The sequence below is a fragment of the Vombatus ursinus genome, unplaced genomic scaffold (assembly GCF_900497805.2).
Source record: "Vombatus ursinus unplaced genomic scaffold, bare-nosed wombat genome assembly UNPS02009824.1, whole genome shotgun sequence".
Lineage (NCBI taxonomy): Eukaryota > Metazoa > Chordata > Mammalia > Diprotodontia > Vombatidae > Vombatus > Vombatus ursinus.
In genome coordinates, this window is record NW_020949602.1 from 6,745,780 (window position 1) to 6,765,994 (window position 20,215).

General features: G+C 38.8%; 1 protein-coding gene across 1 annotated transcript in view; it reads right to left on the reverse strand.

Annotated features, from left to right (window-relative positions):
• Positions 1-6,337: 6,337 nt before the first annotated feature.
• Positions 6,338-20,215, reverse strand: part of LOC114036352 (cytochrome P450 2J2-like) — a 53,789-nt gene continuing 39,911 nt past the window's right edge. Inside the window, exons 7-9 of the mRNA XM_027852855.1 lie at positions 19,860-20,047; positions 11,622-11,760; positions 6,338-7,695 (exon numbers count right to left, since the gene is read on the reverse strand). Of these exons, the coding sequence (XP_027708656.1) occupies positions 7,514-7,695; positions 11,622-11,760; positions 19,860-20,047 (509 nt within the window). The 3' untranslated portion in view covers positions 6,338-7,513. The remainder of the gene's footprint in view (positions 7,696-11,621; positions 11,761-19,859; positions 20,048-20,215) is intronic.

Consider the following 20,215-nt stretch of genomic DNA (forward strand, 5'->3'; position numbering starts at 1 on the left):
ATCTATCTATCTATCTATCTATCTATCTATCTATCTATCTATCTATCTATCTATCTGTCTACATATATTTTTTCCCTTCAACTACTCTAATACTAACAAAGGTCTCATGAGTTACAAATATCATCTTTTTTTTTTCATTTAGGCAATTGGGGTTAAGTGACTTGCCCAGCGTCACACAGCTAGTAATTGTTAAGTGTTTGGTCTGAGGCCGAATTTGAACTCAGGTCCTGCTGACTTCAGGGCCAGTGCTCTATCCATTGAAACACCTAGCTGCCACACAAATATCATCTTTCTATGCAGGAATGTAAATAGTTCAACCTTAATAAGTCTCTTATGATTTCTCTTTCCTGTTTACCTCTTCATGTTTCTCTTGAGTCTTGTATTTGAAAGTCAAATTTTCTATTCAGCTCTGGTCTTTTCATCAAGAATGCTTGAACATCCTCTATTTCACTGAATATTCATTTTTTCCCCTGAAGGATTATACTCAGTTTTGCTGGGTAGGTGATTCTTGGTTGTAATCCTATCTCCTTTACCCTCTGGAGCATTATATTCCAAGCCCTCTGGTTCCTTAATGTAGAAGCTGCTCAATCTTGTGTTATCTTGATTGTGTTTCCACAATATTTGAATTGTTTATTTCTGGCTGCTTGTAATATTTTCTCCTTGACCTGGGAACTCTGGAATTTGGCTACAGTATTCTTAGGAATTTTCCTTTGGGCATGTCTTTCAGGAGGTGATTCTTTCAGGAGGATTCTTTCCATTTCTATTTTGCCCTCTGGTTCTAAAATATCAGGGAAGTTTTCCTTGATAATTTCTTGAAAGATGATATCTAGGATCTTTTTTTGATCATGGTTTTTACACAGTCCAATGATTTTTAAATGATCTCTCCTGGATCTATTTCCAAGTCAGTTGTTTTTCCAATGAGATATTTAACATTGTTTTCTATTTTTTTTTCATTCTTTTGGTTTTGTCTTGATTTCTCATAGAGTCACTAGCTTCTAATTGCTCCATTCTAATTTTTAAGGAAGTATTTTCTTCAGTGAGCTTTTGGACTTTTTTTTCCATCTGACCAATTCTGCTTTTTAAGGCATTCTTCTCCTCATTGGCTTTTTGGACCTCTTTTGCCATTTGGGTTAGGCTATTTTTTAAGGTGTTATTTTCTTCAGTATTTTTTTGGAGTCTCCTTTAGCAAGCTGTTGACTTGTTTTTCATGATTTTCTTGCATCTCTCTCATTTCTCTTCCCAGTTTTTCCTCTACTTCTCTTACTTTTCAAAATCCTTTTTGAGCTCTTCCATGGCCTGGGACCAATTCATATTTTTCTTAGAGGATTTGGATGTAGGAGCTTTGACTTTGTTGTCTTCTTCTGGTTGTATGTTTTGATCTTCTTTGTTACCAAAGAAAAATTCTATGGTCTGACATTTTTTTTTGCACAGTTTGCTCATCATCCCAGTCAATCACTTGAGTTATAAGCTCTTTGTTAAGGTAGCGGTCTGCTTCCAGTGTGAAGAATGTACTGTCCCAAATTTTGGGGATTTTGTTCAGCTGTTTTCAGAGATACTTCTAGGGACCTGTAAATTTTCAGTTTTTCCAAGGTGGTATGATCAGGGTTAAGGTGTTTATTCCTTTCCATGGCCTGTGCTCTGGTCTATGAGTGACCATAAGCACTCTTTTCTGCCTTGGAATTGTGAGGAGGATTCCCTCTTCACTGCCACTACAAGCTCCACCACACCAGTGCTCCTCCTCACCCCAGGACAGCCACCCAGAACTGTGACCCAGATCCAAGCATGGGCAAAGCAAGAGAATCCTGATTCAATAACAGCGAAGAGATCCCTGCAATCCCCCTCTGATCAGTCACTTGATTCTCCCTCAGTCTGTGGACTGAGAGCTCTGGAAGCAGCCCCGACCAAGCTTCTCTCTCACTGAGGTCACAGACTTTTCCTACTGACCTTCTAAGCTCTCCTTGGCATTCTTGGGTTGCAAGGTCTAGAAACCACCACAGCTGCCTGTGATTCAATCCTCTGAGGCCTGTTCCAGGTTTGCTGAGGCCTGTTTTGCCTGTGTGTCCACATTGAACTGTGTTCCTCTCCTAGCCTGGTGCAGTAGACCTTTCCAATTAACCATCTAGGTTGTCTTGGGCTGGAAATTTGTTTCACTCCATCATTTTGTGGGTTCTGCTGCTTTAGAATTTGTTTAGAGCCATTTTTTTAGGCATTTGGGGTTAAGTGACTTGCCCAGGGTCACACAGCTAGTAGGTGTCAAGTGTTTGGTTTGAGGCTGGATTTGAACTTAGGTCCTCCTGACTTCAGGGCAGGTCCTAGTGCCATTTTTTACAGGTATTTAGAGGGGTTTGGGGCAGAGTTCAAGCAAGTCACTGCTTTTACTCTTCCATCTCGTCTCTGTCTCTACCCCTGCTTTTCTTACTTCAGCTGAAGCATAATATATTCTACCACAACCTTTTACCTTTACCCTGTGTGTATCCCTCTCTTTCAAAGGTGTCTCTTGAAAACAACATATTGTAGGATTATGTTTTTTTAATCTATTTTGCTATCCATTTTTGTTTTATGGGAGAGTTTATATCATTCACATTCACAATTATGATTACTATCTGTGTCTTTCTCTCCATCCTATTCCCCTCCCTCTTTTATGCTTTTCTTTCTCCTTTTCTCCCTTTCCCTCCACAGTAGAGTTTTCCTTTTGACCACCACCTCCCTCAATCTGTCCTCCCTTCTATTAGCATCCTCCTTTTTCTTTCTCTTTTCCCTTACTACTTCTTCCCTCCCTACTATCCCCCCTTCCCTTTTCTTTCCCCTCTCCCTTCCTACTGCCTGTATGGCAAGTTGGATTTCTATATCTACCTGAGTAAGTTATTCCCTCCTTGAGTCAAATCTGATGAGAGTAAAGTTCGAACAATGCTCATCTCCCTCCCTCCTTTCCCTCTACTGTAATATATTTTTGTGCCTCTTCCTATGATGTAATTTATCCTTTTCTGTTTCCTCCTGTACTCTTCTCCCGTTACAGTTCCTTCTTACCATTTTATTAGGTTTTTTTTATTATCTCCTCAAAGTCAACTTAAACCCATCCCCTCTGTCTATGTATATTCCTTCTAAATGTTGTAATAAAGATACAGCTCTCGAGAGTTATAAGTATCCTCTTCCCATATAGGGATGTAAACAATTTACTCTTATAGAATAACATGTCTCCCCCCCTTTCCTCTTTACCTTTTTATGTCTCTTTTAAATCTTGTATTTGAAAATCAAATTTTCCATTGAGCTCTGGTCTTTTCATCAGGAAAGTCTGGAAATCCCCTATTTCATTGAAATGTCCATCTTCTCCCCTGAAAGATTATGCTCAATTTTGCTGAGTAGTTGATCCTTGGTTGTAATCCAACCTCCTTCTCTTTATGGAATATCATATTCCAAATCCTCTGATCTTTTAATGTAGAAGTTGCAAGGTCTTGTGTAATCTTGACTGTGGTTCCATGATATTTCAATTTTTTCTTCCTGGCTGCTTCCAGGATTTTCTCCTTGACCTGATTATTCTGGAATTTGGCTATAATATTCCTTGGCATTTTCAATTTGGGATCTCTTTCAGGAGGTGATTGGTGAATTCTTTTGATGACTATTTTACCCTCTAGCTCTAGGGCCTCAGGACAGTGGTTTTTTTTTTTTTGTTTTTTTAATGATCTTCTGAAAGATGCTGTCCAGGCTCTTTTTTTCATCATGGCTTCTAAGTAGACCAATAATTCTGAAGTTATCTTCTCTGGATCTATTTTCCAGGTCAGTTTTTTTTTTCTGATGAACAATTTTACATTTTCTTCTATTTTTTCCATTCTTTTTATTTTGTTTTACTGATTCCTGATGTGTCATAGAGTCATTAACTTGTCATCGTCCAATTCTAATTATTAATGAATTGCTTTCTTCAGTTAACTTTTGTACCTCCTTTTCCATCTGGACCATTTTCCATTTTAGGGAATTGTTTTATTCAGTGTTTTTTTCTTCCATTTTTTAAAATGAATTGTTCACTTTTCCTTCTACCTCCCTTATTTAAATTTTAAAATCCTTCTTGAGTTCTTCAAAGAAAGTTTTTTGGGCTTGAGACCAGTTTATATTCCCCTCTAAGGTTTCAGGTGTGGGTATATTGGCAATGTTATCCTCTCCTGAATTTGTGTTTTGGTCTTTCCTGTCACCAAGATACTTTTCTTTGGTCATTGTTTTTCTGTGTTGCTTCTTGCTCATGTTGTTTGTCTTTTTCTGGCTTTTAAAGTTGTTCTCTGCTTCTAGGGCCCAGGGGGCACTGTCCCGGGCTTCGTGTGCTGGGGACTAGAGACCTGATTACTGGTTTGTTAAGGTGGGACTTGCCACTGGCTTGCTGTGACACCTACCTGCCTGTACTGGTCCCCTTTAGCCACAGCAAGAAGGACCTTTCCTTTTAGTCCACCTAGCCTCTGGAGCTGTATCTAGTCTTTTTGCTGACTCTACTATTTCAGGATTCTTTCTGGTGCAATAGTATCTGTGTTTTTCAAGGTCAATTAGGGAAGGTGAGTGAATTACTTCTTACTCCACCATTTTGGCTCCTGGAGGTCTCAGTAAATGACTTTCAAAATTCAATCTGTGAGCTAATAACTCCAAGGTAGTGCTACCTCTGCCATTACTGCTACTGCTGCTGATTCAGTCACTCCCAAAGCCTGTTCCTATTGGACATCCTGTAGCCTCTCACTGGACTGCATTTCTCTTTCACCCAGTTCCAATCGACCCTCCTGCTGACCTTCTAAGTTGTCTCTGGTGTCTGTGGACTGAGAATACTGAAACCCACCATTGCTGCTGGTGATTCACGCCCCTGAAGCCTGCTCAGGTTTTGTTTAGGACAGGTCTACTACTGTGCCCTGTGCACTGAATGCTTCTCTCTGAGGTCAGTGTAACACACCTTTTCTGTCAGCCTTCCAGGTTGTGGTGGGCTAGAAACCTGCCTCAATCTGTCTCTTTGTGGGTTCTGCTACTCTAGAATTTGTTCAGAGTCACTTTTTAAAAGTACTTGAAGAGATTTGGGGGAAAGCTCAGGCGAGTCCCTACTTTCACTCTGCCATCTTGGCTCTGCCTTGGCAATAAATATCTCTTTTAAAGGCCTCATTTCTCACATATATAGAATACAAAACTGAGTCTAATTTACAAAAATGCAAGCGATTCCTCAATTGATCAAAGGTTAAAGGATACGAATAGGCAGTTTTCAGACAAAGAAATCAAAAATCTCTATAGTCATGAAAAAATGCTCTAAATCACTATTGATTAGAGAAATGCAAATTAAAACAACTCTCACACTTATTAGAGTGGTTAATATGATAAAAAAAGAAAATGTCAGGTGTTGGAGGGAATATAGGAGAACTGGCACACTAATGCGCTATTGGTGGAGTTGTGAACTGATCCAACTATTCTGGAGAGCAATTTGAAACTATGCCTAAAGGGCTATAAAACAGTGCCTGCTTTTTGATCCATCAATGCCACTGCTAGGTCTATGTCTCAAAGACATCCAAGAAAAGGGAAAAGGATCCATTTGTACAAAAATATTTATAGCAGCTCTTTTTTGCGGTGGCTAAGTATTGAAAATCAAAAGGATGCCCATCACTTGGGGAATGGCTAAATAAGCTGTGGTACATGATTGTAATGAAATATTATTGTGCTATAAGAAATGATAAGCAGGATGATTACAGAAAAAAAAACCAACCTGGAAAGACTTACATGAACTGATGTATAGTGAAGTGAACAGAATCAGGAGAACATTGTACACAGAAAAAGCAATATTATATGTTGAAGAACTGTGAATGACTTAGCTATTCTTAGAAATACAATGAACCAAGACATTCCCAAAGGAATAATAATAAAGCATACTATCTACCTCCAGAGAAAAAACTGATATTGATTAAATACAGATTGAAGCATGCTATTTTTCACTTTATTTCTTTTTCTTTCTATGTTTCTTTCTTTGTTTATTGCCTTCTTGTATAAAATTATTAATTTGGAAATTTTTTACATAATTACACATGTATAACCTATATTTGATTGCTTACCATCTCAGGAAGGGTGGAAGGGAGTGAGGGAGTGAGGGAGGGATAGAATTTGGAACTCAAAACTTTAAATAAAAATGTTTTTAAAAAATGAAAAAAATATGAAGAGTGGCAGAAATTGTTATCACCATCATTTTCCCAGGATTTTTTTTCATTTTTAGACTTTTATTTGGAAAACTTCTTATTTCCCCATATGTAAATTGGATTGGCCCCTACTTACCTTAGAGGGTTACTGTGATTACGATTAAAATCTGCAAATAAGAGAAACTGAAGCAAAAGAGTTCTAAGCATGATTACTTTATTAGCAATGGCTAACAATTTGGCCAGCAAAATGGGTCCATGACAAACTTATTTGGTAAAAAGATCTAACTGTGAACTCAGAGCCTTTTTATAGTGTAATTGCAGAACATGTGAAAAGAAAACATAAATAATAGATGATGAACATTGATCACAATGATTCACATGGGTGCTTACATTTTCTGATTAGCTGGAATATTACAAGAGTTTCCATTATCAGTATGGAAATGTACTTTGTGTAAACATCTTTGACAAGAATAGGGAACATTTAAAGGAACAGAGAATCTTAACAGATTAGCAATTCTCAAGGTGTAGGCATTCCTAGCCTCATGTCACTATAATTAATAATGGATTGATTATGATTTATCATCTATAACAAAGATTTTAATATGAATGAGGAACCTAGCTCTTTAGCTGATGAGTTAATATTTCACAGTGTGAAAGTAAAGGGAAATAATGAACATGAAAGTGAGTGATTCAGAGAGGAAACAATCAGCAAGTGTATATTGGGCTCCTTTTCCAGTCAGGCACGGGGCTGGATGCTGTAGATTCAAAGACATAATGAAAACAGTCTCTCTTCACAAGTTTACAATTGATGCAGATCTCTAAGGATCATCTTCATCAACCTGTGGATGCCTCCTGCAACTCACATAAACTCTCTGAACCCTACTCTAAAATCACACCCAGTGTATGAGTCATAAAAGCAGGAGAACAAAAAGGAATGATCTGGCCCCACTGCTAGAGGTAGGGGAGGAGAAGCATTGATCCTCTGTTTATAGCATCACAAGGTTTTAGATTTAAGTTGGAAGAGACCTTAGAAATCTTCCTCCTACTCATTTTAGATGAGGAAACTGAGGCAGGACCTTAAATTTCCCAAGGTTACCCAGCTAGTAATCGGCAGGGCTGGGATTTGAATCCAGGTCCTTGGACTCCAAGTCCAGCAAGGACACTTTGTGCTTTCCTTTCAGTGGCATTAGTGCTAGGAACTTTGAATTAGGTGACAGATATCTCCCTTGCTTCTTTCTCATCTTCTACCCCCTCCTTGACTTCTCTCCTTTTCCCCACCCAAACTCCAAGGTTGGTGAACCCTTGAGGATGAGGATGGTTTGAAGGCCTTCCCCATCCCCTCTTGGAAGACCACCCTACAGGCCTGGCTTGGCCTACATCACTCGAGGAAGGGCGCAGATTTGGTAGGAGGCAGGAGAGACAGTCATGCCATATCGGGAGTCCAGGCTCAGCTTGGTGTTTGGGGGAGCCTGGAATGTGAATTTCTGGAGCAGGCAAGAGAAGAAAAGGAAGAGCTCAGTTCGAGCCAGCTGTTCTCCCAGGCACACCCTCTTTCCTGAAAGGCAAGGAGATCAAAAGCAGTAAATCACTAATGTTCAACATAGGCAGTAGGTCAGGGTAAGTGTTCTTAAGGGCCTGGGTTTCGGTCCTAGAATTGGGATGAGCCTTAAGGGTATTCAATTACTTGTCCACAGCCACAATGCTAATAAGGGTCAGAGTTAGAATCTGAACCCAAGTCTTCCTTGCTCCATGTCAGGCATCATATCTACCATGCCATGCTGCTACCAACCTCAGAGACTTAGTACAGTTGAAATATTGCATCTGTAAAAAGAGGACCTGGGTTCAAATCCCACCTTGGATGCTTCTAACCCAAGTGTCATTGGAGAAGTCACTTAATCTGAGGAGACCCAAGATTCCTCATCTGTGAAATGATGGATTTGGAAGATGTGGCCCCCAAGGACCCTCCTAGTTCTGGATCTAAGATCCTGCTTCTATGTAGCCTTAGCACAAACAGATCCCTTTTCTGAATTTAACCCAGGCGGGTTGAGTAGAGAGTGTTGGACCTGGACTCAGGAAGACCCAGTTCAAATCTTACCCCTGATAATTAGGAACTGTGTGACCCTAGGCAAGTTATGTAACTGCTCTCAGCCTCAGTTTCCTCATCTGTAAAATGGGAAAAATGATAGCACCTAAGTCACAAGGTAAAGATGTAAAGATATTTGCCAACCTTAAAGGACCATATAAATGCTTGTTATTGTTATTATTGCTTCTCCTTTTCCTAATATTGTTATTATCTGTCAAATGCAAATAATATTGTTATGTGCCTCAGCAGGGTGTCGGGAAGGCTGACTTGGATGATGCATGTCATGCCTTTGTTAGTATCAATCTGCCTTCCAATATCAATCTGCTGTTATCAGCATCATGGAAAAAAAAAACAAAACCAAAAACAAAAACAAAAACAAAAACAAACTTCTCATACTGAATTCAGAAAATCCAGCTTGGGTCTTGCCTCTGAAACTCACTAGCTGCGCAATATTGGGCAAGATACATGCTCTCAGAGCTCAAAGTGGCTCTATAAGACTTGGGGAAACAGAGAAAATGCCTCTAGGAGGTCCTACCAAGGAAGAAGGACTGATGGGCAGTGGGTCCATTATCTCAGAACCACCTTGACTTGAAGCTACAGACTCTCCTGAAGAAGACAGCTTAGGAAGGAGACAGAACTGAACAGACCCCATTAGCTGGGTAAGCAGCCTTGATTACATCTGGATGCTAAGTGAACACCTGGTCACCTTTCCCAAAGGCATGAAAGATCTGTCCTCACTCCTTTCTCCAGGGAGCTGTTCTCATGAAGCTCATGTTATTTGTGTTGGGAAAAGGGGCCAGTTTGGCCATCAGGAGATTGAGTCCGTGTGTCAACCCCTCAGTGTCATGAAAAGAGCTGGCCAAACCAGCTGTTTGGTGTCATGGAAACAACCGAAGGATTAACTGAATGATCCTGGGACTTTTCAACACCCCTGAAGTTCCAGCCTTTAGTCTGTTAATGTTTCTCTAAAATTTTCAGGCAAGAAGCTCCCCTCCCTCCACCTTCCTTTTGGCATAGGGAAGAAAAGACATGATGTAGACTCATGTCCAAATGGACAGAGGGCAGGCCTTGGAGCCAGGAGGGTCAGAGGACCAGACACTGAGAGCTCAAAGGGACCTCAGAAAGCCTTCCAGTTCAGCTCTCTATTTTACAGATTTGGAAACTGAGTCTCAAGGGAAGTTAAGTGATATGATCATGTCCTCCTCTCTCCCTTCTGTTATTGTTGAATTTGTCCTTTGTTCTTGAAGAGGACCATGACATCAGGAAGTTGGTGACATGATTCGCAATTGATTTTGATTTGAGTGAGGGAGGGCTGTGCAAGGTCACCAGCCTCACTTTCTCCTCTGGGTCCAGTTGGGAGATACTCTACTTTACAATGTACTCTGCATTTCTTTCTAGCTTTACCAGAGTCAGGTGAGGCATTATCTAATTAATTTATTGAACAAACCCTCAATAATAATAATAGCTAACACTTATGAAGCTGTTTGAAGTTTCCAAAGGATTTTAATAATATCATCTGATTGAATATTCAAAACAACCTTGGGAGATAGGTGCTACTATTATCCCCATTTTACAGATGAGGAAATTGAAGCAAAGAGTAGTTAAATGACTTGCCCAGCTAATAAGTGTCTGAGGCCAAATTTGAACTGAGATCTCCCTGACTCCAAGCTCAGCACTTGATCCATTATACTACCTAGTTGTGTAGAGGTATATTAAGCACTTACTATATGCCAGGCACTGAGCTAAGTGTTGGAGATAAAAGGAAGAAACAAACATTCTAATGAGAAAGAGGATACCGTGATCAAATGGGAACATATGATATACACACAGAGTAGAAGGAAAAAGAAGAGTTTCCTATAGAAGACCTGGATCTTGAAGGAAGCCAGAGATCCCCATGAATGGAAGTGAGGAGGCCTGGGCAACAGCCAGTGCCAACGCATGGAGTCAAGAGATAAGAGTGGTGTGGGCAGAACAGAACCCAGGCTATGTGGAGTGGATAGTGGAGAGGAAAGACAGGATTGGATCAGGTTATAAAGAGCATTCAATTTCAGGGCAGTTTATATTTGATCCTGCAGGCAGTAGGGAGCCATCAGAGCTCACTGAGCAGGGTAAGAGGGGTGTAGTCTTGTCAGACCTACACTTTAGGAAAATCATTGTGGCAGCTGGGTGGAGGATGGATTGGTTTGGGGAATAACTTGAAACAAGGGCATCACTTAGGAACTTCTTGCTCCAGGTGACAGATTTCCCATAGGAATGTTAACACTTTAGAAATAGAAAGGTCTGCATAGATCACATACACATAATTTTAATAAAATTTAGATATTTTTTAATAATTTTTAAAAAAATCTATTAAATTTCAAATTTTATTAGCAATAAATTAAATTTATTAAATTAAAATTGACTAGTAATTATTTAAATGGAAAGTATTTATTTTAAATGATTTTAATTTTTCTATAATTAAAAAAATACTATTAACATAAGCTTGTAAGTGAAGGAAATTAACAGGATTTGATGCCTGGGGAATTATCTAGTACTGCCCCTGAAGGAAGGACTGCCCCAAATGACATGCTCCACAAGTGAGCATGCCACCTGCAAGAAGGATGAATGAGGCCGCCCAGCTTGGTAGGACATTGTTGTTCCCACCTCCTTCCCTTTGCACAGACTGGTTCCCTAGATTAATTGGCACCTTCTCCTTCCTCCTGCCCACTAGAACCCCCAACTTCCTTCAAGGCTCAGTTCAGAGGCTGCCTCCACTTGTAAGGACTTTCTCCTTACTAAAATCCTTTGTAATTACTTAGGACCAGAATATGACAGCTTTGAGGGTGAAGAGGACCTTCCAGGCCACCTACTCCAACCCTCTCACTTATTAGAGATGAAAAAACATGCCCCAGAGGGTCTGAGTCAGTCCACATCACACAACTAAGAAGAGGCACGATTAAACTCAGATATTGTGGATTTGAATCCCTGGGATTCTTGGTCCACGGCTTCAGAGCTGGAAGGAAGGTTATTGACCATCTAGCCCAGTCCCCTCATTTGATAGATGAGGAAACTGAGGCCCAAGAAGTTTAAGTAAGGTCACCCAAGGATACCCAGGGGATGACCTGAGCTTGTGGGTGGTGGCTAGGCCTGGGGGGATTCTGGGGTCATTGCAAAGAATCCGGAAGACCATCAGGCAAAACTGAACCGGAGGATGACTTCTCTCATTTTAACAACATTACCATCTAAAGGTCTGCTATTTTAAATTTTGTTGTGATTTATTTTCCTAATCAATGAATATTACTAGTACATGCACCATCCCATGATTGTGGGTTTCAGGAAGTAGAGTCTGTAAAGTTTCTTAATGTTAATAAGGTTGGTGCCCCTTGGCCTCGGCCCCCTTCCTCCTGAGTATGGCTCACCTATTGAGAAAGGCAGAAAGGACTCTCTCTTCTTAAATTGACCATTCTCAAGGAAATGTTCCGGGTTGAAGGTTTCTGGGGTAGCCCACTCCTTGGGGTCTCTGTGCAAAGCTTTCAGGTTAGTCATCATCGCAGAGCCCTTGAAACAAGAGGGAAAAAAAAAAAACTAAGTCCAAGGAACTTTGAGGCAAAAAAGTCCTGGCACACCCTCTCACTTTACAGAAAAGAGAATTAGTGACTGTGATGGGGCAAAGAACTAGCCAAGGTCACACAGCTCTTTAGCAGGAAGCCCACTGTAGAACTCAAGACATCTTACAGCAGGGGCTCCCAACCTGTTTGGGGTCATAGACCCCTTTGGAAGGCTGGCAGAGCCTTTGGAATGCTTCTCAGAAATATGTTTTAAAATTAATTACACAAAGGATTACAAAGGAAACAGAGTATTTGCAAATGCTACCATCGTGATCTAAACAAAACTAAATAAAATATTGAGTTCATGAACCCCAAGTTAAGAACCCTGGCCCTAGAGAGTCATAAATTTAGGATTGGAAGGGATTGGAGAGGTCATCTGGTCATTCCCTCTCATTTTACAGATGAGTAAACTAAGACATGTAAAGGTAGACTGACTCAAGGTCCCCCAGATAGAGTCAGAAAGGGGAGATGTACCCAAACTGCCTTATTCTAAACTGCCTCTTTGGGGCAAGGTGGGTATCCAATAGCCCTGGGCGATTTGTCTTCCACATGGCCTCTGCCCCATCCAGGACCACACCCTACCCAATGCCTACTTATTAATTAGGTGGTAAATGAGTAAGCTTCCCAGATAGCAATGCTCCTGAAATTCCTTCAGAAGTCTTGTAAGAAATGATGGTTAGAAATGGTAGATACTGTGAAAGAATGATGGAACAGGAGATAAGAGAGCCCATTCAAAATCTTTGATACAGGCTGGTTAAAATATGTGATTATACATTTAAGGGTAGAGGCCTTCTCATTTTTACATATGAGGAAACTGAGGTGAAATGAGCTGTCCAGGGATACACAGTAAGCATCTGAGTTTGAATTTGAAGGTAGGTCTTCCTGATTCTAGTTCCAGCTCTCTCTCTACTGTGCCTTGTTGGGTTGTAACCTCCAGTTTCCTTGTATCTAATGATAAAGACACACCTGTCCTTATGAGAGGAACTCAGAGGGTTAGCTAAAATGGGGGCAGAGAAGACATCAGTAGGTGTGGCCAGACCTTTTTGTATCCTTTTTGTGTGAGTGAGCAGGCATGGCCCTGTCTCTGGGCCTGGAGATCTTAGAACAAATATAGAATTCAGACTACATCTTGGGAGTTAATCTCTGCTTCCTTGAATGGATGAAATCATAGTGTTTGACCATGGAGGGAGCTAGAGCCAATCCTCATCATTCAACTCCACAAAGGGGTTAAGTGACTTGTCCAGGGTCACACAGCTCAGCATTCCAACCCTGGGCTTCCAGATTCCAAGTTAAATACTCTCCCCACTATTCCAATGTGTATCTTTGCCTCCATACTTAAATAACATCTTCTTCCTTAACATTTAAGCCCAACTTAGTCCACTTCCTAAAGTGTTCCCTTTCTTATTATCTCTCTGGACTCTCTAAATCCTATCCCTCCATCCTTCAAATCCCAGTTTGCTCACTTCCTCTTCTGTGAAGCTATCCTTGATTGCTTCCTCCTATCATGAGCTCTCCCTTCTCCTGGTTCATCCCTCATCTATACCTGGTACTCATGAACTAGCTGAGTGACCCTGGGGAAGTCACTTCCCTCTGCCTGTCTCAGTTTTCTCATCTGTAAAATAGGAATGATAACAGCACTTCCCTCCCAGGGTTGTTGAGGTTCAAGAGAGATATTTCTAAAGTGCTTTGTAAACCTGAAAGTGCAAAACAAATGGCACGTATTTCTTTGCTCATTTTTGTGCTCTGTGTTCCTCACAGGGTCTTACACATAGTTATAAGCTCAGTAAATGAATAAGAAATCAAACCTAGTTCAGAAAACCAGTTTAAAGCTCAGCAGCACTTAGCACAGTGCCTGGAACATTGTATGTACTTAAGAAATGTTTATTGCATGGAATTGTGAGGTTGCTATGAGGGAAATGCTTTGGAGTTATTGTAGCTATATGAAACTAGTAGCTGTTAAAATTATTTGTTAATCATGATTTCCATTTAGGCTCCAGGAACTAAAGTGACTTCTTTGAAAGGTGAAATCTGGATTAGAGCCTGGGCCCGAGGAAAGGGTGTTGATTGAGCTGTCCTGACCAGGTTCCAGGAGTGAAATTCGGGGTATGGGATATTCAAATAACTCCTTCAGAATTCTGTGCTCAGAATCTATCTGAGTCTATTTACTCACTGTGACTGAGAAACCATTGCTATCTGAGTAAATATGATTTGTTTTGAGTAAACATGATTTTGGTTTTGGGGGAAGGTCCATGCAAAACATATTATGCTCATATGAGTATAGAGTCCAGAACAGGTGGAAGGACATTTAATGATCATCTAGTCAAACCCTCTTATTTTTCAAATGGATAAACTGAGGCCCATAGGTGTGTCACTCATAGGGATGTCACACAAAGGGAACTTAAGTGGGTAAGTAATTTATTTTTTTAATTAATTAATTTATTTTTAGTTTTCAACATTCACTTCCATAAGATTTTGAGTTTTAAATTTTCTCCTCCTATCTCACCTCCTCCCTCCCCAAGACAGCATGCAATCTGATATAGGCTCTACATACACATTCATATTAAACATATTTTCACATCAGTCATGCTGTAAAGAAGAATTAGAACCAATGGTAGGAACTATGAGAAAGAAGAAAAACAAAACAAACAAACAAAAAAAGAGCAAATAGTATGCTTCGATCTGCATTCAGACTCCATAGTTCTTTCTCTGGATGTGGATAACATTTTCCATCATGAATCTTTTGGAATCGTCTTAGATCCTTGAATTGCTAAGAAGAGCTAAATCTATCGAAGTTAGTCACCATACAATGTTGCTGTTACTATGTACACTGTCCTATTGGTTCTGTTCACTTCACTCAGAATCAGTTCACATAAGCCTTTCTAGGCTTTTCTGAAGTCTGCCTGCTCATCATTTCTTATGGAACAATAATATTCCATTGCATTCATATAACACAACTTGTTCAGCCATTCCCCAACTGATGGGCATCCCCTCAATTTCCAATTGTTTGCCATTACAAAAAGAGCTGCTATAAATATTTTTGTACACGTGGATCTTTTTCCCATTTTTATGATCTCTTTGGGATACAGATCTAGAAGTGGTATTGCTGGGTTAAAAGGTATGCACAGTTTGATAGCCTTTTGGGCACTTTTCCAAATTGTCCTCCAGCATGGTTGTATTAGTTCACAACTCCTCCATTAATGCATTAGTGTTCCAATTTTCCCACATCTTCTTCACCATTCATCATTTTGCTCTGTTGTCATGTTAGCCAATCTGGTAAGTGTGATGTGATATGTCAGAACTGTCTTGATTTGCATTACTCTAATCAATAGTGATTTAGAACATTTAGAAGCTACAAATAGCTTTAATTTCTTCATGTGAAAACTACCCGTTCACATCCTTTGTCCATTTATCAATTGAGGAATGACCTGTATTCTTATAAATTTGACTCAGTTCTCTATATAATTTTAGAAATGAGATCTTTATCTGAGAGACTGACTATAAAAAAAATTGTTCCCCAACTTTCTGCTTCCCTTCTAATCTTGGTTGCATTGGCTTTGTCTATGCAAAAACTTTTCAATGTAATCAGAATCATTTATTTTGCATGTCATCATGTTGTCCATCTCTTGTTTGGTCATAAATTATCACTTCTCTTTAGATCTAACAGGCAAACTATTCCTTGCTGTCCTAGTTTGCTGAAAGTATCAGCTTTTATATCTAAATTGTGTGCCCATTTCAACTTCTTTTTGGTAGACTGTGTAAGGTGTTGGTCTATGCTTATTTTCTACTATACTGTTTCCAATTTTCCCATCAGTTTTTTTTAAGAGCAATTTCTTATCACAGAAGCTGAAATCTTTGGATTTATGAAACATTAGATTACTTTAGCCATTGACTATTGTGTCTTGTGTACCTACTCTATTACACTAATCCGCCATTATTTCTTAGCTAGTACAAAGTAGTTTTCATGACTGCTGCTTTATAATGCAATTTAAGATCTGCTTTCTGTTAGTTTTTTTTGTTGTTGCTGTTGATATGGTCAATCATTTTAATAGTTTTCCTAATATTGAACCATGCATTCCTGGTAAAAATCCTGCCTGGTCAAAGTGTATTATCCTCAAGAAAAAATGCTGAATTCTCTTTGCTAGTATTTTGTTTAAAATTTTATTTTTATTTATTATTTTATTCATTATATTATATTTATAATATTTATTTTATTATATATTACATACTTAATATAAAATATTTTATTTACTATACTTTATTTATTCATGTATTTTTATTTATTTAAAATTTTGCATCTATATTCATTAGCGAAGTTGGTCTATAATTTTCGTTCTCTGTTTTGACTCTTCCTGGTTTAGGTATCAATACCATATGTGCATCACAAAAAGAATTTGGTAGAACTTCTCCCTTGCCTATTTTTACACATAGTTTATATAGTATTGGAATTAATTCTTCTTTAAATGTTTGATAGAATTCACTTGTAAATCCATCTGGCCCTGGAGATTTTTCTTAGAGAGTTCATTGATGACTTGTGCAATTTCTTTTTCTGAAATGGGGTTAAGTATTTTATTTCCTTTTCTGTTAATCTGGGAAATTTATAATTTTGTAAATACACATCCATTTCACTAAGACTGTCAAATTTTTTGGCATACAGTTGGCCAAAATAGCTCCTAATTATTGTTTTAATTCCCTGTTCATTGGTGGTGAATTCACCCTTTCCATTTTTTGATACTGGCAATTTGGTTTTCTTTTTTCTTTCTGTTAACCAAGTTAACAAAAAAATCTATTTTTTATACAGTCATATTTTAGTTTTATTTGTTAGTTTAATAGTTTTCTTTATTTCAATTTTATTAATCTCTCCTTTCATTTTCAGAATATCTAATTTGGTATTTAAGTGGGGATTTTTAATTTGTTCTTTTTGTAGCTTTTTCAGTTGCATGCCCAATTCATTTATTTCCTCTTTCTCCATTTATTTATGTAACCATTTAGTGACATAAAACTTCCCCTAAGAATCACTTTTGCTGCATCCCATAAGTTTTGGTATGTTATCCCATTATAGTCATTATTTTGGATGACGTTATTATTTCTATGTTTTGTTGTTTTACCTACTCATTTTTTAGGATTAGATTATTTAGTTTCCAATTAATTTTAGTCTATCTTTTCATGGCCTTTATTACATGTAATTTTTGTTGCATCATGATCTGCAAAGGATGAATTTAGTATTTTTGCCTTTCTCCAATAGATTGTGATGTTTTTATGACCTAATACATGGTCAATTTTTGTGTAGGTGCCATGTACCACTGTGAAAATATTCCTTTCTATTCCCATTCAGTTGTCTCCAGATATCTATCATACCTAACTTTTCTAAAATTCTATTCACCTCCTTAATTTCTTTCTTCTTTTTTTTTTGTTAGATTTATCTAGGTCTGAGAGGAGAATGTTGAGGTCACACACTAGTATAGTTTTGTTGTCTATTTCTTTTTCTAACCACCTTAACTTCTCCTCTAAAAAAATGGGTGCCATACCACTTGGTGCATATGTTTAGTAATGATATTTCTTCATTGTCTATGATACCTTTTTGAAGGATGGAGTTTCCTTCCTTATCTCTTAATTAGATCTATTTTTGCTTTTGCTTTGTCTGAGATCATGATTGCCACTCCTGCTTTTTAATTCACCTGAAACATAATATATTCTACTCCAGCCTTTTACCTTTACTCTGTGTGTATCCCTCTGTTTCAAATGTGTTTCTTGTAAACAACATATTGTAGGCTTATGGTTTTTAATCTATTCTGCTATCTGCTTCCATTTTATGGGAGAGTTTATCCCATTCACATTCGCAATTATGATGACTATCTGTGTCTTTCTCTCCATTCTATTCCCCCACTCTTTTATGTTTTTCTCTCTCCTTTTTCCATTTCTGTCCTCAGTAGAGTTTTGCAATTGACCACCAACTCCCTCAATCTACTCTCCTTTCTATCAGTCCTCTTCCTTTTCTTTCCCTTTTCCCTTAGTACTTCTTTCCTCCCTTCGATCCACCCCTCCTTTTTCTTTCCCTTTTCCCCTCCTACTCCCTATAGGGTAAGTTGGATTTCTGTACCGAACCATGTTACCTCTTTGAGGCAAATCTGATGAGAGTAAGGTTCAAACCATACTTGTCTCCCTCCCTTCTTTCCCTATACTGTGATAGGTCTTTGTGTCTCCTCATATGATGTAATTTACCCTTTTCTTCTTCTCCTTTTCTCTTTTCCCAGTACAACCCCTTTTCACAACTTAATTAAATTTTATATAATCACGTCAAAGTCAACTCATACTCATGCCCTCTGTTTATGTATACCCCTTCTAAGTGTCATAATAAAGATACAGTTCTCAAGAGTTACAAGTATCATCTTCTCATATCAGGATGTAAACAGTTTTCCCTTGTTGAATAATATGTTTTTTTTTCCTTCACTTGTTTCTTTTTTATGCTTTTCTTGAGTCTTGTATTTGAAGATTGAAAGATTGTGCTTAATTTCACTAGGTAGTTGATCCTTGGTTGTAAGCCAAGCTCCTTTGTCTTACAGAACATCATATTCCAAACCCTCCACTACATTAATGTAGAAGGTGAAAGGTCTCGTGTTATCCTGACTGTGGTTCCACAATATCTAAATTGTTTCTTTCTGGATGCTTGCAGTATTTTCTCCTTGATTTGAACATTCTGGAATTTGGCTACAATATTTCTTGGTATTTTCAATTTGGGATCTCTTTCAGGAGGTGATAGGTGGATTCTTTTGATGACCATTTTACTCTCTGGTTCTAGGACCTCAGGGCAGTTTTCTTTGATGATTTCTTGAAAGATGCTGTCCAGGCTCTTTTTTTTATCATGGCTTCCAGGTAATTCAATAAATCTTAAATTATCTCTCCTGGATCTAATTTCTAGGTTAGTTGTTTTCCCAATAGGATATTTTATGTTTTCTTCTATTTTTTCATTCTTTTGATTTTGAGTGATTCTTGATGTCTCATAGAATCATTAGGTTCCACTTGCCCAGTTCTAACTTTTAACAAACTGTCTTCTTCAATTACCTTTTGTTCCTCATTTTCCATTTGGCCCATTTTACTTTTTAAGCAATTCTTCTCTTCATGAGTTTTTATGCTTCATTTTCCATTTGGGCAATTTTACTTTTTAAGTAGTGGTTTTCTTCAATGTACTTTTTTCCTACTTGACCAATTGTATTTTTTAAGGATTTGCTTTCTGCAGTCAATTTTTGTTTTTCTTTCTCCAAGATATTGACTCTCTCTTGCATACCTCTCATTTCTTTTCCCAATTTTTCCTCTACCTCTCTTATTTGACTTTTAAAATCTTATTGAGCTCTTCCAAGAAGGCTTTTTGGGCTAAAGGCCAGTTCATATTCCCCTTTGAGGTTTCAGGTGTGTGTATATTGACAATGCTATCTTCTTCTGAATTTGAATTTTGATCTTTCCTGTCCCCACGTAAAGAATCTATGATCATTGTCCATTTCTGCTTTTTGCTCATGATATTTGCCTATATCCTGGCTCCTATATTCTGGCTTTTAAAGTTGAGCTCTCCTGCTGGAATGCAGGAGTCACTAACCCAAGCTTCTTGTGCTGGGGAGAGGGACCTGGTCACTGGCTTTATGTTCTGGGGCTCAGGTGTTGGCAGCTGGAGGCTGTAGGGGTCTGATAGTTAATTTGGTGCTGAGCAAGGGTCAACAGTAATGAAGCTCTCAGGGTGGGGGCATGGGGTCTGGTCCCTGGAAAATGCCTGCTCATCTGGGTTGTTCTGAAGCACTGGAAGTTTTGGCTGCTGTAGGATGCCTGTCCACGTGGAAGAATGCTAAAGCATGGGGAAGTTTTGCTGCTGGAGTGTACCGGTTTCTGTACCTGTGCTAAGGCACTCGGGGGTACTGGCGAAGACCAACTTCATGCACCCTAGACCAAGACCTTTGTTCTGCCATCTATATTATTTTTCATTTTACCTTCTTCTACCCCAACCCCAAGGGAAGATGGAAGCCATGGAGCCCCTTCAGATTCATGGGAGAAAAATAAATTTACCTTTGGCACGTGGTATCCTGCCACTGTGGTATCAACTGTGGCCACCCTGATCACATTGAAAGGAATAATATCACCCATTCTCTGAACTTCATGAATAGCTGCATTAGTATAGGGCAGAATCTCTCTATCAGTCATGGTGGGTTGCCTGGATTGGCCAATCACCCGGTCAATCTCAGCTTGTATTTTGCCTGGAAAGAAGGAGAGTGTTCTGAGAGCCAAACAATAGCTCACATTTATAGAGTGCTTTAAAATTTTCAAAATATTTTATAAATATTATCTCACTGAATCCTCACAACAATGCCAGGAGGACAGTGCTATTATTGTCCCCACTTTATAGATGGAACTGAGGCAGCAGA